The 19904-nt window shown below is 42.8% G+C and overlaps 1 protein-coding gene across 1 annotated transcript in view; it reads left to right on the top strand.

Annotated features, from left to right (window-relative positions):
• The window catches only part of cdh24b (cadherin 24, type 2b), a gene marked incomplete at both ends in the record, with an annotated part of 105968 nt that overhangs the window by 66346 nt on the left and 19718 nt on the right, over positions 1-19904 (top strand). The window contains one exon of the mRNA XM_083888939.1: positions 5002-5183. Within this exon, the coding sequence (XP_083745065.1) occupies positions 5002-5183 (182 nt within the window). The remainder of the gene's footprint in view (positions 1-5001; positions 5184-19904) is intronic.

The raw sequence follows: 19904 nt of genomic DNA, 5'->3' as shown, positions 1-19904 counted from the left end.
CATGTCCTTTATGTTTATATATATATATATATATATTTAATTCCTATCATACAGCACTTTGGTCAACTGTTAGATCTCAGTCATCTAAAAGCATCTGCATGCTGATTCGCCTTCTGATTTTCTCTTTAGCGACTGGAATTTGATGTCGAATGACAACACACTGCTGTCTTATTAAATGATATAGAGGAAATGTGATACACTGATGAGCATTACCCAGCGCAGATTACGAGTACAACAAAAAACTGCATCTCGAAAGCCCGAAAACATAACATAATGAAAACAAGCCTTATGGGGGCCAATATAAGCACAGCTGCTATTGCTTTTTTTTATGCCATTACACTGTGCAATCAGTTGTAACACCAGAATGACAATTTTAAGAGTAACAGTTTACTATTTCATCTTTAGCATTGTAAAGGGAAAAAAAGAGTTATTTAATCAGTCAGTGCTGAATTTGTGTCATTTATGCTGTTAATGGGCAAAAATCTCAACCGTTTTCCCAGCAGACACCAAATGAAAGCGCTAACAAGCAAATATAATCAATTTGATTTTTGTCGGATTTCACAGGAGATAATCCCCCGAAAAAGCAGCAATTAACAGAAGCCAAATCAGGTAAATGCTGAGATTTGAGATGCAAAACAGAAGAAAAAAAAAAAAAAAAACAGCTTGTTGAAGGAAAGAGTCGCTGGTGTTTCATGTTGATCAAGAAGGAATTTGTTCTAATCTCTTCAAATCCATCTCAGCCGTTCTGTTTTTGGAGTCGTCCTTGCAATTATAACCGTAGCAATAGCATAGCCTTCTCATTAGTTGATTAACTTAAAAAAAACGACTGTAATTTCCGCCAATGGATGCGGCGTTACACTTCAAACACCATCAAATAGCTTATCTCCCAAATGGATTGAATCTGCATTATGACGCCTTCAGCGGTGATGCTCTGCCCCTGCAGAATAAGTGTTAATGTTCTCATGTCAATAACCGAGGATTGTTATGGTAAAAAAAGAATAAGAGTTGTTGTAAAACATGACCTGTACTACATTAACCACTCACACTAGCCACTAATCCAGTTTCACTGAATAAGCCGGGATGAATAGTTCAACGTTCATATATACAGTGTTGTACACAACATGCATGGTTTCTTTCACTGACCACGCATAGATTAGACGCACAATGGTGGCAACTAATCTACATCTGAGAAAACTGGTGTCAAAGGTGTTTGCATCCTTGCACTCAGACGATTTGTCTTCCGTGTTTTTAGACTATAAAGAAGGGTTATAAGGTTTAAAGTATTTGTTGAGTGCTCACAGAACACCTCCTTTGGTACATTCCACGTCTGTTATTTGGAAGATGGTTCACCAGTTCAAAAAATGTTTCTGAGTGTGCTTTGCATGTTTCCTTGCTGCAATTTGCAAGGAAAGTCAATGAAGTCTTCAATGATTCAGATAGTCTGGAGAAATCTGAGCGTATAATTGGGGCAAGGGCAAGAACCTCAGCACAGGTTTGATTTCTCAGGTGGCATCGCAAAACAAAATCCAACACGATTCCATCAAGGACATTGTTGCTTTTGCTTAAGGACAAAACTGTCGTCAATAAACACGGGTTGTAAGTGCACCTACAAAGGCGAGTTCAGCTGCTGCTGCTACGCAAAAGCCCAAACCATATCAAAAGGCCCTCTGGGCCTGAGCTCATCTGAGATCAACTGACTCAAAGTGGAAAAGTGCTGTGACCTGACAAGTGCACATTTGAAATTGTTTTTTTTGTTCATAGGTCTCTTTATTGAGTGTCAACAGTGAATACATCAGTAATTCTGCAGGGAAAGCTCCCCCCCCCCCCCCCTTTAAATGAAGACTCGTCCCCCTACCTCCAGCAGACTCTTATCCTGACACGTCAGGGACAAACAAATACGACCTCACGGATGGTTGTTGGAAGTCTTGGATATTATGGATTAAAGAGGTTCAAAAGCAGCCGTGATGTGTTTTTTTTACCATTATACTTCTAATGTTCTTGCTTCAAATTATGCAAAATCAACTTTTTAATCATTTTAATACTTATATTTGAGAGTCTGGAGGCCCTATGAGTAGGCAACATGTGAAAAAAGATGACTCACTCACACTCAAAAAACGTGAGAGTGCAGACGAGGGCAATAGAATCCAGAAGAGTGGTCCATGAAGTGTTCTATTCTTGGCTGCACAGTGCAGCAAAGAGTTCTACACAAACTTCCAGCCTCAGAGGATTTACGTGTCCAGTGGATACATTTTATATATGACGGCAATGTGACGGCTAGAGTTGGCAAATGATGGCTTTTCCAAATGCTAACTGCTGTTAGCTGCAGGAGCCTCAGTGGTCGCTGACATAGTTTCCTGTGTCTCATTTGCATTTAAAGAGACAGACACTCAAAAGCGAGCGTTCTGAACAGGGCTGTTTTGGCAGAGTGATTGAACTGCTGTGGTGCTTCATCCTTAAGGTATTTTGACCAAAGCATGTCACAGACATGTTCATTAGGACACCAGGAAACTAGGTTCACTTGGAGAAATAGGGTATAATATGTCTCCTTTAATATTAATTATCTTAATAGCAACTAATCAGTCATAGAGTTGGCAGCTTTCAGGACACTGACCAAAAGAATCCTAATTGAAGAACTAGTGGATGACTGAAGGTTGAGGTGAGGAGACCTACTGTGTTTGAGAAGAAAAACCAGCTGTGCAATTGTAAAACTAGCCTTCAAGTCAGGTTTGACATCAGACAGCAATCGCACATCTTGAGTGACAACTTTAGTTTCCGCAATTGCTATTGATGTGCGTGAACCGTAATAACTGATCCACAGAGTGAAGTAACCTCACATTGCGTCTCTTGCTGTGATGTTGTCAGAATTACAGAATTCATCCGACTGCTTGTTGGGCCCAGATAAGGTCTGGTTGAAGTGCTGGCTATCTTTTATTCTGTCAGCCCAGTGTGTTTGCACGATGTTGTTCTCGCTCACATGTACAGGTCTATCTGATTCCCGTAGCTTTAGTGGAGCAGATAACAGCGCTGTTTGAATGAGCCTGTCTGTTTGTGTGTGCAAGCCAAATAGTGATATCTTACCTTTTCCCTCACTCAATTTCTATCTTTCCTACCTACTTAGTGTTGTCAGCAGTGCCGGGTTGGCTGCGGTGTGTGTGTTTGTGTGTGCTGGGTAGTAATAAAGTGGATATTTGTGTGTGTGGGTCTCTTTTTTTTATGCAGTAGTGCAATTTTGCCCTGTGTGTGGTACTCTAGAAGGTGCATGTTACGTCCAGGTATAGAGGGAAACCTGGGCACGACATGAAGAAGCAAGATGTCTGCTGGCAGTTTGACTGTGAGTCGTAGAAGGAGAGTGCACTGTAGTGGGTAGAATACAATTCAATTCAGTTTTTATTTGTATAGCGCCAAATCACAACATACATCATCTCTCAAGGCACTGTACATGGACAACATTATGAGGAGCAGAGAAACCCAACAATTCAACAAAACTGGATCTGGATCCTGCAACCTGCAAGATGAGGACACAAAGAGAGAGAGAGGGGAGGGAAATGAAGGGAAGACGAGGTTAATGACATAAATAAAGTCATATTCATACCCCAAGTGTGAGTCCACCACAGGAATTCCCCCAGCAGTCTAGGTCTATAGCAGCATAACTAAGAGATGGAGAGAATCTGGCCTCTTATAGAGCTCTGGACATCACACAACTTAGTTTTACATTGTCATGGTGGCAGGGAATGTAAGAAATGTAATGTAAAAAAAATGAACACTGCCAGAGCCAATTTCAAGCAATCAGAGTTCAGTGCACACAGATAGGGAACTGCAATTTGAAAACAGCTGGGGAGACAAAATTACATTTTTAACTGACAAATTAACTGTATTTTATGTAGGGAATTATCTGCCGGGGCTGCGCGGTTGGTGTAGCGGTTAGCGCTCTTGCCTTTGACCCGGTCGGAAACAAGGGCATGGAGTTTGTTTTCTCCGGGTTCTCTGGTTTCCTCCCACAGCCCAAACACATGCAGATTTTGGGGATTAGGCAAATTGGACACTTTAAATCATTGGTTCTCAAAGTGCGGCCCGCAGAAACATTTCTGGCTGCCCGCAATGAATTACAGTTGATAGCTTTAATCCAGGAGATACTAAGCTTGTTAAATGTTTATTGGACATTACTGGATACAGACCAATAAGTGTAAACTTTAGAACTGTAATCTGGTCATTAGAATTTTTACAAATGGGATTTCTTTCTGTTTTTTTTCCCTTGGCGGCCCTCAGTACAATGTTGGGTTCCTAAATTGGCCCTCAGGTATCAAAACTTTGAGAACCCCTGATCTAAGTGTGAACGTGAGAGTGAATGCTTGTTTGTCTCGATGTGGCCCTGTGATAAACTGGAGAACCCTGCCTTTTCGCCCTATGTCAACAGGGATTGGCACCACCCTCATGTAGAGGCTATAGCAGTTGAAGATGAGTGAGTGTGAACAGGGTCTCTGCAGGTTTCAACAAGTCAAATTTAAGACTTTTTAAGACTTTTTGAAGACCATAATGAATACAATTTAAGACCTGAAGGAAAACTGGAGCCTTTACCCATCTTATGCAAGCAATTCGGCTTAGCTGTGGTCTTTCATGGAGTTTTCGCCGATGCTACGCTAAGACGTAACACACCCTGGCACGCACACAGCACACTAGCTAGTGGTGCTCGATAAATTCTCACCGGGCAGCACAGTTGACCTACTTTAGTTCCATGTTGTAGTTATGTTATCGCGTCATCAAAAATTTAAACATTTCAAAGCGTGACTGAAGTTTATGCCTGTTTTGAATAAAAGTCACGTTAATAGTTTTTTAAGAACTTTCAAAATTGTATTCAAGACCTTTTTATGAGATTTTAGGAGAATTTAAGACATTTTAAGGCCTTAAATTCAAATTATTGGATTTAAGACTTTTGAAGACCACGCCGATACCCTGGTGAATCATCTGCTTCCATAATAAATGCTATTTTTCTGTCTCCCACAGGCATGTGGTCCTTCTCTGTTTCTGAGCTGGCCATCCCGGGCGCCGAGATAGGCCGCATTTCAGCGAGTGACGCCGACCTCGGTGAGAACGCCAAGCTGGAATATACCATCCTGGAGGGGGAGACGGGGGACACGTTCAACATCACAGGAGTGAACCAAGAGGCTGTCATCATTCTTAATAAGGTAAGGGAAAGATGTGACAGTGGTGGAGGAATGGGGAAGGTGTTGAAGGAGACGCCGAACGGGGGGAGGAGGAGGAAGATGAGAAAAAGGGTCACTTCGATGTCACGAGCGGGAAATGGCAGGAGAAGAGACGGAGAGTCGATGAGGGAGGACTGGGAGAGCACGAAACAGAAAGGTGTTGGTTTGGACGATGGAGAGAGAGAGAACAGATGATGAGTGGGAGGAGAGATGACACAAGTAACGTGGGCTGTTTTTTTAAGAGGAGTTTTATTTTGTCTGTGAGTCAGCGCGTAGCTAACGAAAATGTTGCCTAAGCCCCATTAACCTGGAATTACCCCGGAAATACACAACAATACAAGCCCATAAGGAGCCCATAAGGTTTGACATGTCTCATCACTCAGCAGCCCTTTTCGGTGACGATCCGCATTCATCTGAGCTCGTCTCCTTATCTGACTCCAATCAGACGAGTGGTTTTTATCGGTTTCTGACAACTGCATTTCCTGCTCGATTCACCAGCCTCTTTATTTTTATCAACATTTCCATCTGTTTACAGCCAACAGAAACGAAAAGCGTTCACAACTCAGTCAAAGCGCGACACATCCGAATGCAAATGTTTGCAGTGGCTGATGAGTCTAATTTGCAGCAAAAAGAAAAAAAGGCAAGAAAAAACAAAAAAAAACAAAGTGGCCACTGATGAGATGTTTTGACTGCTGCCGCTCAGTAAAGATTTTCTGTGCAGAGCTGTTGCATGTAAAGATCAATGAGGCTCTGCCTTTCCCTCCTGAGTTCAGCTGGTTAATAGCCCTCTTTTGTGTAATACTACATGATTTCAATTTCAAACAGTGATCTCCTAAGTGGCCCGTCACCCCGAATAACTGCTGTCTTTGAAGATGTGTGTTGCAGTGTGGGGGGTTAATGAGGACCGACACCTGCTCATTAGCAGGTGACTTGTTAATGTACGTACACCTCCGTCTCAGGAATCACAAATAATGTGGGCATAATGAGGAGAGCAGGCCTTGTGTGGGAGGCATGGAAATGCTAAACGGATCATATGTGAGGGGAAGTGTTTATTTAGTTTTGAGGCCAAATGTCAACCAGTCGTGACATCGCCCAGAAGAATCTGAACTTGTGTTTTGAAGTCTGACCAGGGTCAAGGGGAGGGTTCACCTGCAGCCAGGCTCCCATTGGATAACACCAGCTGTCAATCACACTGGTGTTCACTCATACAAATGTAATCCCACGTCTGAATGGGGCCAGGAATGCCTTGAGAATTGAGTATTTCTGAAGAATTCATTAACATTCGTCTTGACTGGAGGATTGAATTGATTAGATTTTGGTGATGGAAGATCAAGGTCACTGTGACCTCACTAAAACATGTTATTTTTTTGTTTTCTTTTCGATTTATCTTTTCCGCTGCAACTGCTCAGCGTTCCTCAATCTGTTTCTCTTAGCAGCAGCTCGCCTCACTCCATTCCTCATCAAGTCCAAATATGTATAGTAAATGGAAAATGATTGTGATGACCATTTAAAGGGGACATATTATGCAAAATCAACATTTTAATAATTTTAATACTTATATTTGGGACTCTGGAGGCCCTATGAGTATGCAAAGTTTGAAAAGAGATGACTCAGTCATATTTCTGTCTAAGTACAGGAGATAAAACATGCAATGTTGACTTCCGCACTCATGGCTATGTCACAATGAGGCATTCCTGGAATTGTTGTCTGGAATTTGAAGCACGCAAAGTGTTCACAGTGCAGCACAGAGTTCTACACAAAATTCCAGCCTCAGAGGATTTACGTGTCCAGTGGATACATTTTATATATATACGGCAATGTGCCGGCTAGAGTTGGCAAATGATGGCTTTTCCAAATGCTAACTGCTGTTAGTTGGATTGATTAAAGGGGACATATTATGCAAAATCAAATTTTAATACTTTTATTTGAGACTCAGGAGGCCCTATGAGTAGGCAAAGTGTGAAAAAAGATGACTCGCTCATGTTTTGTCTAAGTACAGGAGATGAAACACGCGATGTTGACTTCCGCACTCGTTGCTACGTCACAAAGCTAAATTTGTGGAATTGTCTCACGGAGCTCCGCTTTGTCCCTAAAAAACGCGAGAGTGCAGGCGAGGGCGATAGTATCCGGAAGAGCTGAAGTCTGTGAAGCGTTCTATTCTTGGCTGCACAGTGCAGCACAGAGTTCTACACAAACGTCCGGCCTCAGAGGATTTACGTGTCCAGTGGATACATTTTGTATGGCAATGTGCCGGCTAGAGTCTGCAAATGATGGCTTTTCCAAATGCTAGCTGCTGTTAGCTGCCGGTAATACTGACATAGTTTCCTGTGTCTCATTTGCATTTAAAGAGACAGACACTCAAAACCAAGCGTACTGAACAGGGCTGTTTTGGCAGAGTGATTGAACTGCTGTGGTGCTTCATCCTTAAGGTATTTTGACCAAAGCATGTCACAGACATGTTCATTAGGACACCAGGGAACTAGGTTAACTTGGAGAAATAGGGTAGAATATGAGTCCTCACATATTCACACAGCGCACTTTTTTCTGAAATGCATCTATCTCACTCATTCATATGCTGCCAGCACATGGGGTTAAGTGTCTTACCCGGGGACGCGCTGACATGTCGAGTAGCTTGTCTTTTGTTCCGTCTCTGACAGCAACGCAGACCATATGTGAAGCCACGTTCCTGTGTCTTGGAGCCACACCAAAGGTTATGCATGAGTTACTGTGAGTGTCCCTGTGAGTGCACGGAAACTGCTGCAGGAAACAAAAACATGATAACAACAACAACGAAATGTGAAGAATGTATTTACATTATCGAAAAAAAAAAAAAGAAGAAGAAACTAAAAAATGAAATTCGGTGTAGCTAAATATAAACACTGCACAAGTGGTCACCATGCTGTCAGTTCAGTCACTCTCACTTGACCCACTGGCAACTGTTTTCAGTGCTCTTCCTGCTGAAGAAGCTCTTGGCTGATTATCTCTGCTGCTGTGCACCAGCAGGGCTGGAGAGGATACATATATACTCACATTCTTGTTCAACATTATTGCATTTCCTTGCCCTTTACACTAACCATAACCATCACCTCTAAATGCCTAAGTCTAACCCTTATCTTAACCCCAACCTATTCTAATCCTAATCCTAATCCTGTGGTTTACACACAGTAATAATTCACCTCATGGACATTCAGATCCTAGATGAACCCTCACTTGTCACATCCAGGTGTAGGGGAGAACCTGGGCACCGTTCCTCAGCTGATGAAATGAGTAAAACATGTATAACTGTGTTTATAAACTACATACTAATGAGTATTAATGCATTATAAATGATTAATTCAATAATTATTAATGCTTAGTTAACGCTAATAGTGTGCACTTTTTATAAAAAGTGTTACCACTGACCCCCATTTCAAAACGGATTATCGGGTTTTTGTAGTTATCTGGTGATTCAAGTGCTCGTGTAAACGGAATTAACTGATTTCATTAGCGGTTTATTGCTGTTATCGGTTTTTGAAAAACCTGTTTAATACTCCTAGGTTTCTGTCAATAATGTGATTAGTTAGAGACATGTATACGCCTTAAATGGTTTATACCAATTACCATTACGAGAAGGTGGACTACAGTCAACTTAGTTTGTTTCTTAACCCTAACTCACTCATGTTAATACGGTCACATCTACTATGTACGGAGCCCCCGAAGTGACATGAGAAAAAAAAAAAAAGACGAAAAAAAAATAATTGAAATCTCGAGTTTCCCAGAAAAATATGAAAAAAAAAAAAATTTCAAATCTTTTTGGAAATCTCGACTTTGAAACTCAAAATCTCGACTTTGAAACTCAAAATCTCGACTTTGAAATTCGAGATTTAAAAAAAAAAATTTTGTCATAATTTTTTTTTTTCTCCGTAACTATGTATTATATACAACCAAGAAAAAAATAAAATCCCCAAACTCCCCCATCCCTTCCTGATTTAAATGTCTCCTTCTCCTCCTCTGCCGTTACTGCCAAAAAAAAAAACCCTAGAAAACTCCTCAAAGGTGTGCCTTAAATTTCTGAACTGTTGTCATTTTGGAGACGTTTTTCAGAGAATGCTAAAAAAAATTTACAAAAACAAAATCGTATTAGTTTTTCCCAGAGTATTAAGTCTGTTTATACTGCAGTGGCTGTGTGTTCTCGCAGTCATGACATGCCGGTGTATGTGCGTGCAGGTAAGGGAGCGTGTGCAAATTTATGACTATGTCAGTTCTCACCCTTGGGTTTGTCAGATTCGTTAAAAGCAATCTGCACCTGGCGGTGATGTTTGCAGCAGGTTTCCCAAAACCCTGGTGGTGTGAGCTTCTTTGAAGAGAACCAGAGAGGCAGCAGCAGCAGGAGGAGGAGGAGGAGGAGGAGGAGGAATGGGGTACAGTAAGAGATGCGAGGCGAAAGAAATCGAAGGTGAGAATAACAGGAAAGAGTGGGGATGGGTAAAGAGAGAGAAGATGGGAAAGGTGCAGGGTGGAGTGTTAAAATAAGGTCCTGGGAGGCAGTGACAGCAGAAGAGTGCTACATAACGAAGGTGTGACAGTGTGGAAGGAACCAGAGAGAGACATGGAAACTGTGGAAAGGGGGGGGAGATGCAGAACCAGCAAATACTGCAAAATCACTGACAGCCAAAGAGAAAAAAAATTAGCACAGCTCGAGACCGAGAGGCACAGGGAGGAAAGACATCCAGGTAAAACAGAATAAATAAATAAATAATAATAATAATAGAAACAGCAACGACTGGAGCGAGAAAGAGGGAGCGCGGGGTAGGTATTGGAAAAAAAAGAGCCACCTGCTGCGTGGAAATGGATAATCAATCAGTTTCAACATGTGCTGCGCGTAAATTGCACTGGAAAATTACATGTGCACAAAAACACAGGCAGCATCTCCCCGACAGTATCCCTCTGGACCGAGTCGCACAAAAACGCACCATTAGCACTAAAGCGTGTGGCCTCCGTATGCTGTTTCCCCTGTAATCCCCTCTACAAAGGCACCGTGAGAGACAGAGAAAGAGATTATAAAGCCCGACTGCTGCTGTGGGTGAAATGTTAAATCACTACATGTGAAGTCATTCTGAACGCTGTCAAGCGGAGCGGATAGTTCACGTTTTCAGACGCTGCAAAAGGCTCCGTTTACGTTAAGTTAAACTACGGCCCCGTAGACGTCGTGTCCTTTAATGTCGCGAATGGGTTTACGAAGCGGATGCTGTTACTTCCTCGTTGCGTCTCGTAAAAGACTCTCTCGCAAAGATCGACGATGCTCACATAACGCGCCATGCCGCCGGGCCGCCGGGCCGCCGGGCCGCCGTTACATTACCTTGACTTCAACTGAAAGCTTAAAGGTGCATTGTGTAATAAATCTAAAGCAACCGGCCATAAAATCCTCCTAATATGTCACAGAGACTCAGGAATAATGTTCATATAACAAACTGAACTCACCAACAACAACAGTACAGACAAAATATTTGCATTAAAAAAAAATATTTTGCAGACTGCAAATCATGTTTATGTTTTAAAATCATGTTTTGGCATGTGGCGCCACCTACCGCCGTCTACCAATCGTTGCAGTCAGTAGAGTCTCAGCTGCCGAGCAACCACGGGTTGCCAGTTACGTCAGAAAACGACACCTAAAAGACCTCTTTTTTTTATAATTTGAATGTAGTAACCGTTTTTTTTGGCCACATTCTTAAATATGGCACCTTTAAGTGTCAGAAACGGCGTTTTATTTTGATATAATGGGCGTAAGTGTGGCAGATTTATTTAGGTACAGAAAATGATTCATGTTCTTCACTGTGAGTCGGTGGTGGATTCTTTTTGTTTTACAACTTTTAACTATCTATTTGAATATAGGCATTTGGTGCTTGTCTTTGTTTTACTTGAAATATTGTCTGGGGAAAGAAGAGAAGTGGAAAAGAAATGTGAAGAGAGAGGGCTATAAAGCTCTGTTCGCACTTTAAAATAGTGGCACTTTTTTATTTATTTTATTAACCGAGAATTTGGTCAAGTTTTCATTTACTTGCAACGGAGGCTTCAAGTTCATTTTTCGAGCTACAGGATCCTACTTTGAATATTGAAAGGATAAGGAAATGTGCGCTTGTTGATTTATTTACAGTTGTTGGTTGCAATTTTAGTAACTGGACCTCTTTGGGTTTTAATTGAATAACCCTGTTTTAAACATCAAACTAAGAGCTGTTGTGCATTGTTGCGTCAAATCATGTTGTATTGCGTCAGTCCATAAATAAGACTTTAGCCCATGTTCAAACACATCTACGCATCCAATCGTCCTCTGCTTATGTCACGTTAATATTGACTCACATGCCCCAGCATCCACTTTCTGTCATCTGACTAACTGTGAAGAATTTAAACACAGGGAAACAGGGTGATGTGTGTGCGCCCTCAGAGAAGGAAGGAAGGATTTCCGAGTGGAACAATTTGTGTTGCCCGAGATTTGGCCTTGACCTTGCTGGTCCATAGCGCTACTGTGGGCTGAATCTCTTTAACCGCTGATCTCTCACTCTCTCTCTCTCTCTGTGTCTCTCGCTCTCTCTCTCCCACACACGGATGATGCACACCTACACACGCAGGCAACACAATAAACTACAGAGAGACATATGTACAGTACAGAGGGACACATCAATACAACACACTTGACCTCGCAGCTCCCTGTGTTTAAACTGTGTCGGGATGAAGCGAAACAGCTGCGGCGGTTCTCGTCAGGTGGGAGGTGGGTGGGAAACTGAGCTGGGGGGTTCACTGTGTGTGTTTTCTTGTACTTGTGGCATACTGGGGACCAGTGAGGGTTTTTTTAAACCAGCAAAGTGAGGTCCTTTTTACGAAGTGAGGACATTTCTGGCCGGTCCTCACTTTGTTTTCATTCAAATCACTTCCTTAGGTTTTAAACATGCTATACTCTGTTTTTAACAGAGGTCCTCAATTTGGTACAAAAACCCTGTTTTTCTGCCCTGGTGTTTCACACACTTTTTTTTTTTGCTCTGGGGCTCCACCTGCATACATTTTAATGGTACTGCACCCAGTAGTTCTTTATAGATGTCATTCCCGAAGTAGATGTTTGTAATTGTGTTGATTTATAAAGTGGAAATGCTGGTCCTCACTTTGTCAGCACTTTTACCTGGTCCTCAGTGTGTGTGTGTGTGTGTGTGTGTGTGTGTGTGTGTGTGTGTGTGTGTGTGTGTGTGTGTGTGTGTGTGTGTGTGTGTGGTGGGTGGGGGTAAAAACAGATTAGGGATAAATAGATAGAAGGAGCTAGAGGACAGATTTGGAAGACGACTTGAAAAGAGAGAATGAGAGAGAGAGAGAGAATATGTGATGATAAACAGAGCTTAAGGAAGATGGAGAGAATTAGACAGATGAAGATGAGGAAGACTGTGATGGTGATGATGATAAGAGGAAGGGTGGGGGAACCTGGCGTTGCCATATTGAGGCGAGGGTGAGGCAGGGACATGCGGGAGAAGCTGGGTCATTAAAAGCCTGCGAGACTGTGTGCTTGACTGAAGCTGCCTGCTGCTTATCATCGCTTATTTACTGTCAGTCCCACAGAGACCCCCAGCAATAAAAATCATTTCCCTCCTTCTCCCGTTCTCCCATCATCCACTATCAACCCCCATTACCTCACCCACGCCCCCCACCACCACCACCCCCTAACTGCCTTTTTTCGTCGTTGTCGTCTGCTGCCGTGTCCCTGCATTCCATTGCTTTGTGTTTTTTTTTTTTTTCTTCTCCTCTCTGATGTCAAAATGTGCAGGGTGAGATGCACAAGTAAACACACACACACACACACACACACGCCCTCTACACCCTATCTCTCATTTGCTCCCTTGCCTCGTCCTCGTTCTGTTTTGCGTCTGGAGGCCATGTCAGACAGTGTGTGTGTTCCGTCTATGGCTGTGACTCAGTCTATCCACACACACACACACACACACACACACACACACACACACACACACACACACACACACACACACACACACAAACACACACACAGATAAAGACGTATGGACAGAGACAGGGCCATATGCAGACAATGTCACCCATTTGACTGAAGTTGCCTCTTCTTTCTTCTCTTCTTCGTGTTTCCACTCCTCGTCTTTTATTAAACTCATTATAGTTTGCTGTTAGCAGTTGTTCAAATAGATTCTTTGTGGACAAGTCCACAGTGTAAGAAGCAGGTAAATGAAGAATTAGCATTACACCTTCAGCTCAGTGGTTCCTTGACATAATTACTCTGCAGCAGTGCCCTCTAATGGCCAGGGGGGTCGAGGGGGGCTAACCCTGTGGGAGCTTTTACTGGTGTCTGCTGGTTAAGGTTTCATTAAAATCGATCGAGCCGTCGGAATCTAATCAACGGCTGCAAAGAGGAGCGTTTCGAAGAGAGATGGGCAGGTTTTGGTTGTCCAGATACTTAGCATGCAAATCAGACAGCTGACGGTTCAATAATGTGGCTGAGTGTGTTTTGATTGTTCAAGCTCGTGTCGTTAGTTCGTTTCTATTTCGCTCGCTCGCCATCTGGCCCGTCCCGCGCGGGATTATAACACACCATCGTTTCCCAGAAAAAAAAAAAAAAAAAAAGTATTTCATCTTCCAGTACAACATGTATGAGCAGGGAAATCAAACAAACACTTAAAAAAGAGAAAACTAAAACTAATAAAGGTAACTGCAACAGGTTTATAGTACAGCTCGAAACTCTGCTTTAAAGGCGCCATATGTAAGAATGTGGCCAAAAACGGTTACTACATTCAAATTCAAAATACAGAGGTCTTTTAGGTTTCGTTTTCTGACGTAACTGGCAACCCGTGGTTGCTCTGCAGCTGAGACTCTACTGACTGCAATGATTGGTAGATGGCGGTAGGTGGAGCCACATGCCAAAACATGATTTCAAAACATAAACATGAATATTTTTTTTTAAATGTAAATATATTGTCTGTACTGTTGTTGTTGGTGAGTTCAGTTTGTTATATGAACATTATTCCTGAGTCTCAGTGACCTATAAGGAGGATTTGCAGTTGCGTTAGATTTATTACATAATGCACCTTTAAACAGTTTTCCACATTCCCCAGTAAAATGAATCATACAAAACAAAGACTTTCTTCTACATCTTCTACAACTGAGGGCTCTTTGCATCATATTTTTCAGCATATATACCAAAAAAAACCTTCCCAAACAAAGTAGAATGATGCCCATATTATGTCACAGCACCTCATTACAGATGCATACTGTATTTAATATCATGTACATAACAAAGTGAGATCACGAGGCATGTCAAATCATCATTAATGTGAATCCAGTAGTATCACATTTCAGAAGGTCTCCCTTTTGAGGGATGTTTTTTTGAGGTGGTGGTGGTGGGGGTGTGTACTGTGAGCTGCGTAAGCCTGTGTGCCTTTCATTTCTCTTACCTGCGGGACAAGCCGGGTCGCGCATGTGTCAGTTTGCCGTTATTATTTCCATACGCTCTCACTTAAAAAAACGGCTGGCTAATCCTCGGTCACACGCCAGCAGCGAGCCCGGGATTATCTGTGTTTGTTTTCTCATGCGAAGGAGAGATTGTGTTAATCTCCTCTGAGGGAGGGGAAAAGAGAAAGAGAGAGTGATGTGGAAAGGGGGGGGGGGGGGAGAGAGAGAGAGAGACGGAGTTAAAAATGAAAGACAGCGAGAAGACCGTGAGACATGGGACATCTAAGAGTGAAGTAAGAGAGAAGACGAGTGACTGAGGAGAAGAACAAAGTCAAAAAAAAAAGGCAGATTTAGATGAGTCTTTGTTCTGCCGTCTCTGTCGTCGTTGGCAGAAATGCTGCGTTTGTCACCAGACAAAATGTGATCTTGATTTAGAATGCACAAAATCAAGATAGGGCCCGAGCTGCAAGGACAACAGGGCACTACAGCGCACACACACACACTATGAACACACACACACACACATTGATTTTACTGAATAAATTCCCTGAGGAGCTTCATCTGTGTGATGTGAAGCCTCGCTCTGCAGTGATGTACAGTATATGTACCATAAGGCATGATGTGCTCTCTCTCTTTCCTCTTTGACCTCTTTAAATAGACCCGTATTATACATCTCCAGTCTAGCATGCAGGTTAGCCAATTCATTCCTGCTAACTGTGAAGCAAATTTGAAAGGGAAATTGCGTCGAGTGATTTGAATTTCAAAAAGGGCCTGCGGGGGGGAAACAGTAGAGCGTGTGCGATAAGAGGAGAGAGAGAAACTGAATGTATATACATATGCTCATTCAGGGCCTGTATATGATTATTATTTTCAATTATTTTCAATTTCACTTAATTAAATGTCCTGTGAACCTCGCTCACATCCTTCCACTGGAGAATCTGGATTCAGTGGAAAGCTAAGTTCAGAGTTGGTAGACATGACAAGAGGAGAGTGTCGTTAAAGGGCAGGAATCCCTTTTACAAAGAAAGATGGAGGTGACTCATTCTGCCAGTTGAAGTGACAAAACTATAAATCCATAATAAATACAATATATAACGTGTAGAGCAGGGGTGGACAATTATTATGTTCAATTTTAACTTTATCTCTCATACAAACACACAAACAAAATGAAGGAAAATGGCGATTTTATTCAATTATAGGGAACTAACTCTATAGAAAATATCAAATGACTATACTATATACGGAATATTGTTATATGATGTTATATGGTGTAGTGTAGTGAGTATAATTGTCTGGAAACTCTAGAACCCTGTTATTAACGTTCCAATTAACCTCACGTGAGCCAATCAGGGAGGACGCGTCATTCCCACGTCTGGTGTCGACAATCATTGGAAATAACTCTTATGTCTCACATTTTAATACTTCAGTCAGTCCACTCACACGTCGCACGCTGTGCACACAGCTTTTGTTTTACCGAGTCAAACAAAACACAGCCGTAAAGGACGATGGCTTCAGTTCCAGCCGTCATTGTTTTGTCCACAGCTTTAGGGACTTGACTTTCACTTTGGTCACAATAATGCTGCCACCGGTGTCCTACATTTTCACACATTTGAAAGTACATATATACATATTGTATATCTTCCCGTCAGCTACAGATGCCAACAGCTGGGGCTTATAAGCGTTTATAGTCTTACTTTTTGACTATTTGAGTGCAACATGGTTGCGTGTTGCGATGCTTATTAATGTGAATGCACAGATAATAATACCAAGTGTGGGGGGCTTTAGGCTATAGTCCTCACTGCAGGCGGCCCCGGTTCGAATCCCCCATGTCTGGCAGCCCTTTCCTGCATGTCGTTCCACATCTCTGCCTCCCCATTTCCTGTCTACCTCCACTTGACTATCAATTAAAGGCAATAAAAAGTATAATAATAATAATACCAAGTGTGTAAATGGAAGGACACGACTTGTTTGCAGTTAAAACTAGAAAAGCAAGGCAGCTCAGCCCCCAACAAAATAGCGATACAAATAGTGATAGCATCTACGGATCACACCTAAATTTTAATCACATGTTTCTGATCATTTCCTGAAAATTTCAACCAAATCCGTTCGCGACTTTTCGAGTTATGTTGCTAACAGACAGACAAACAAACAAACTCCAGCCAAAACATATACCTCCTTGGCGGAGGTCAATAAAAGGTTATAATCTTCAGATTACTTAAGTCAGAGTCAACAGCTGCTTTCAAACATGCACTGGCCTCTCCTGTTTCATCAAATGTCCCACGGAGTTTATGTCTAACAATGGATAAATAGACCAACAGGTGTCAGTGTGTCGTAGTACCCGCCTCAAATTAATGTTTTTTGAGTTTATAAATTACACATCCAGTCACTTTCCTGATCCCATTTTGCGGTCTTCATTGCAACAGACTATTATATTTCTTCCCCAGTATTTTTGGCTCTGAACCACACACTTGTGAAACATTAATGATCATGTACCCTTGGCAAATTCACAGCTTTGCTCCCCCTGATCTGTTCTCTCACTCACTTCACGAAGCTGACGCGGCGGCGTGCTGGGGGGGGGGGGGGTATGGATGGGGGTAAATGGGTACTGCTGTCAGTTTGGTTGATAAGAAAGACGCCTGTAAGGATGTTACATATTTTACTACTCTGACAAGTTTAGTGTCGGCATTTCTTGGCGCTCGCGTAGCTCTGTGCGGTGTGTGTGTGTGTGTGCGCGCGCAACAAAACAACAACAAAAGAAGCCCCGTCGGGTCGCCTGGTGATGATTGACTTCTGTTAGGGCGAATGAGGGAGAAGGATGAGTGTATGTGTTGTGGTTTGTCAGCTCACACACACACACACACCCACACCCACACACACACAAAAAAAACCAGGGGTGGAAGCTGGGTAAGGGGGATCGGGTGATGGAGTGTGCGAGGTAGAGAAGAAAAGGGAGCGAAGTGGTGGATGGAGGGAGGGAGGGAGGGGGGTGATGAGTGGGTGCTCGTAGTGTAAGTGACACCGCTCCTCCTCAGACAGATCACCTCATTCTCTCTCTCCGTGTAATGGGGACCTCGTCAGAGAGCGTTTTCCCCTGTCTACCTGGATAAACCCTTCCCCCTCTGCACACGCACACACATCCACACATCCACGTCGACAGCCTCCCTTGTTTATTTACTCTCCCCACAGAGATGTTGCCCAAATTGGATGCACTTTGATGTCTGATTCATTCGCCCTTTTTTTCCCCTGCATAATTTTCAATCAGTCTTCACCTCCCTCTAAAACGGCTGAATCTCTGCAAAACGGTTCACTCTGGTTAGGGCGAAGAAACGGAAAAAACAGAGAAGGGGCGGAAGAAACGAAAGAGAGGCAGCGTGAGTGAGAGGATATCAATATTCCCAGTGCTGCTGGGGATCCACAGGACGATGTTTTTTCTTGTCTTGAATCTGACAGAGAATATTCCGCTTAGCCACGGAAACCTACTTATCCTCTGTCCGACGAGGTTTTCCAATGCCAATCACACAGAGACAGTTCGTGTGCGCGCTTACTTTAAGGCCATATTGTCAAAGGAATCTGAGGACCCACAGGCTCCGCACAAACACACTCATAAACCTCAAACGGGTATTTTGAACCAGACCTGTAAGTGTTGCGTTCTCCAGGTGTATATCAGGGTGTGTGTGTGAAACAGCGAATGTGCTGAATTTGATTACCTGTGTGTACGTCTTGTGCCCTTGCTAACAATAATTTCAACAAACAGGATCAGAGGCTGTCGTCTCATCGCTTCAGAACTGGCCCCGCTGGTGAGAGTGCGGCATGCAATCACGCGGACACCTCAGACAAATAGGCTTCATAACTTCTCTGTTCCAAACAATCTCTCAGGGCCTGAGCCTCCGTCCCAAATGAAATCTCTTCTACCTGCGTAGATGCGATGATACAAAAGAATGTTTTAACGCTCCTTATGGCTAGGTTAGAGTCTCTATGGTGACAGTAGAGTTGCCATGGTGATGGAGAGGGTGCGAAAACAGGAGCTTAGATTTGTTCTCGGTGTTTCGTGATATTAAAATGTATTGTTTGTAGAAATTATTTGTCAGCTCAGCACACAACCTGAAAGCAAACCCGGGACCCATACTGTAAAAAAAAAAAAAAAATTCTGTCTGAACATTCCACAACATTCTGTCTGAAATTCAAGTTTTTTCTTGTTGTTCTGGTCAGCTCCAGTTAAAGTAGACATATTCTACCCTATTTCTCCAAGTGAACCTAGTTCCCTGGTGTCCTAATGAACATGTCTGTGACATGCTTTGGTCAAAATACCTTAAGGATGAAGCACCACAGCAGTTCAATCACTCTGCCAAAACAGCCCTGTTCAGAACGCTCGCTTTTGAGTGTCTGTCTCTTTAAATGCAAATGAGACACAGGAAACTACGTCAGCGTCACTGAGGCTCCGGCAGCTAACAGCAGTTAGCATTTGGAAAAGCCACCATTTGTGGACTCCAGCTGGCAAATGAAAAAACTCTGCAGCGCAGAGTTCTACACAACTCTGGAGAAAACACATTGCCATCATATATAAAATGTATCCAGTGGACACGTAAATCCTCTGAGGCTGGAAGTTTGTGTAGAACTCTGTGCTGCACAGTGCAGCCAAGAATAGAACACTTCGCCAACTTCCGCTCTTCCAGATACTATTGCCCTCGCCTGCACTCACGTTTTTTAGGGACAAAGCGGAGCTCCGCGAGACAACAATTCCAGGAATGTCTCATTGTGACGTAGCAATGAGCACAGAAGTCAACATCGTGTGTTTTATCTCCTTTACTTAGACTGAGGAGGACCACAAAAACATGAGTGAGTCATCTTTTTTCACACTTCACCTCCAGAGTCCAAATATAAGTATTAAAATATGTCTCCTTTAAATAGAAAGATACAGAAATAGAGACATAATAAAACACAAATAGACGATGTCGCGAATAAAAATAAAAGCAAAAAATTGTTGTAAAAATACCCTGCACACGTACACAAATAGGACAGGACCTGGCACGTTTTTGGTGGGCTTTTTTGAGTGGGTCCCTCGGCACATTTGTAAACACGCTGCCTTTCCAGAAACCCACGACAAACCCCGATGCCAACACTGCCGCAGCGACGCCGCAGCTACATAAAGTGGTCAGTGTTCATCTACCTGAAGTACCACCTGCTCACACCCATCTGTGCTGCGCACACGAAGCAGCGCTAATCTTATACCACTGCCGGTGAATGAATGCGTCAGCATCCCGACACCCTGGC

Source organism: Microchirus variegatus (genome assembly GCF_963457635.1).
Source record: "Microchirus variegatus genome assembly, chromosome: 5".
Classification (NCBI taxonomy): domain Eukaryota; kingdom Metazoa; phylum Chordata; class Actinopteri; order Pleuronectiformes; family Soleidae; genus Microchirus; species Microchirus variegatus.
This window is presented reverse-complemented; position numbering and strand designations above follow the sequence as displayed.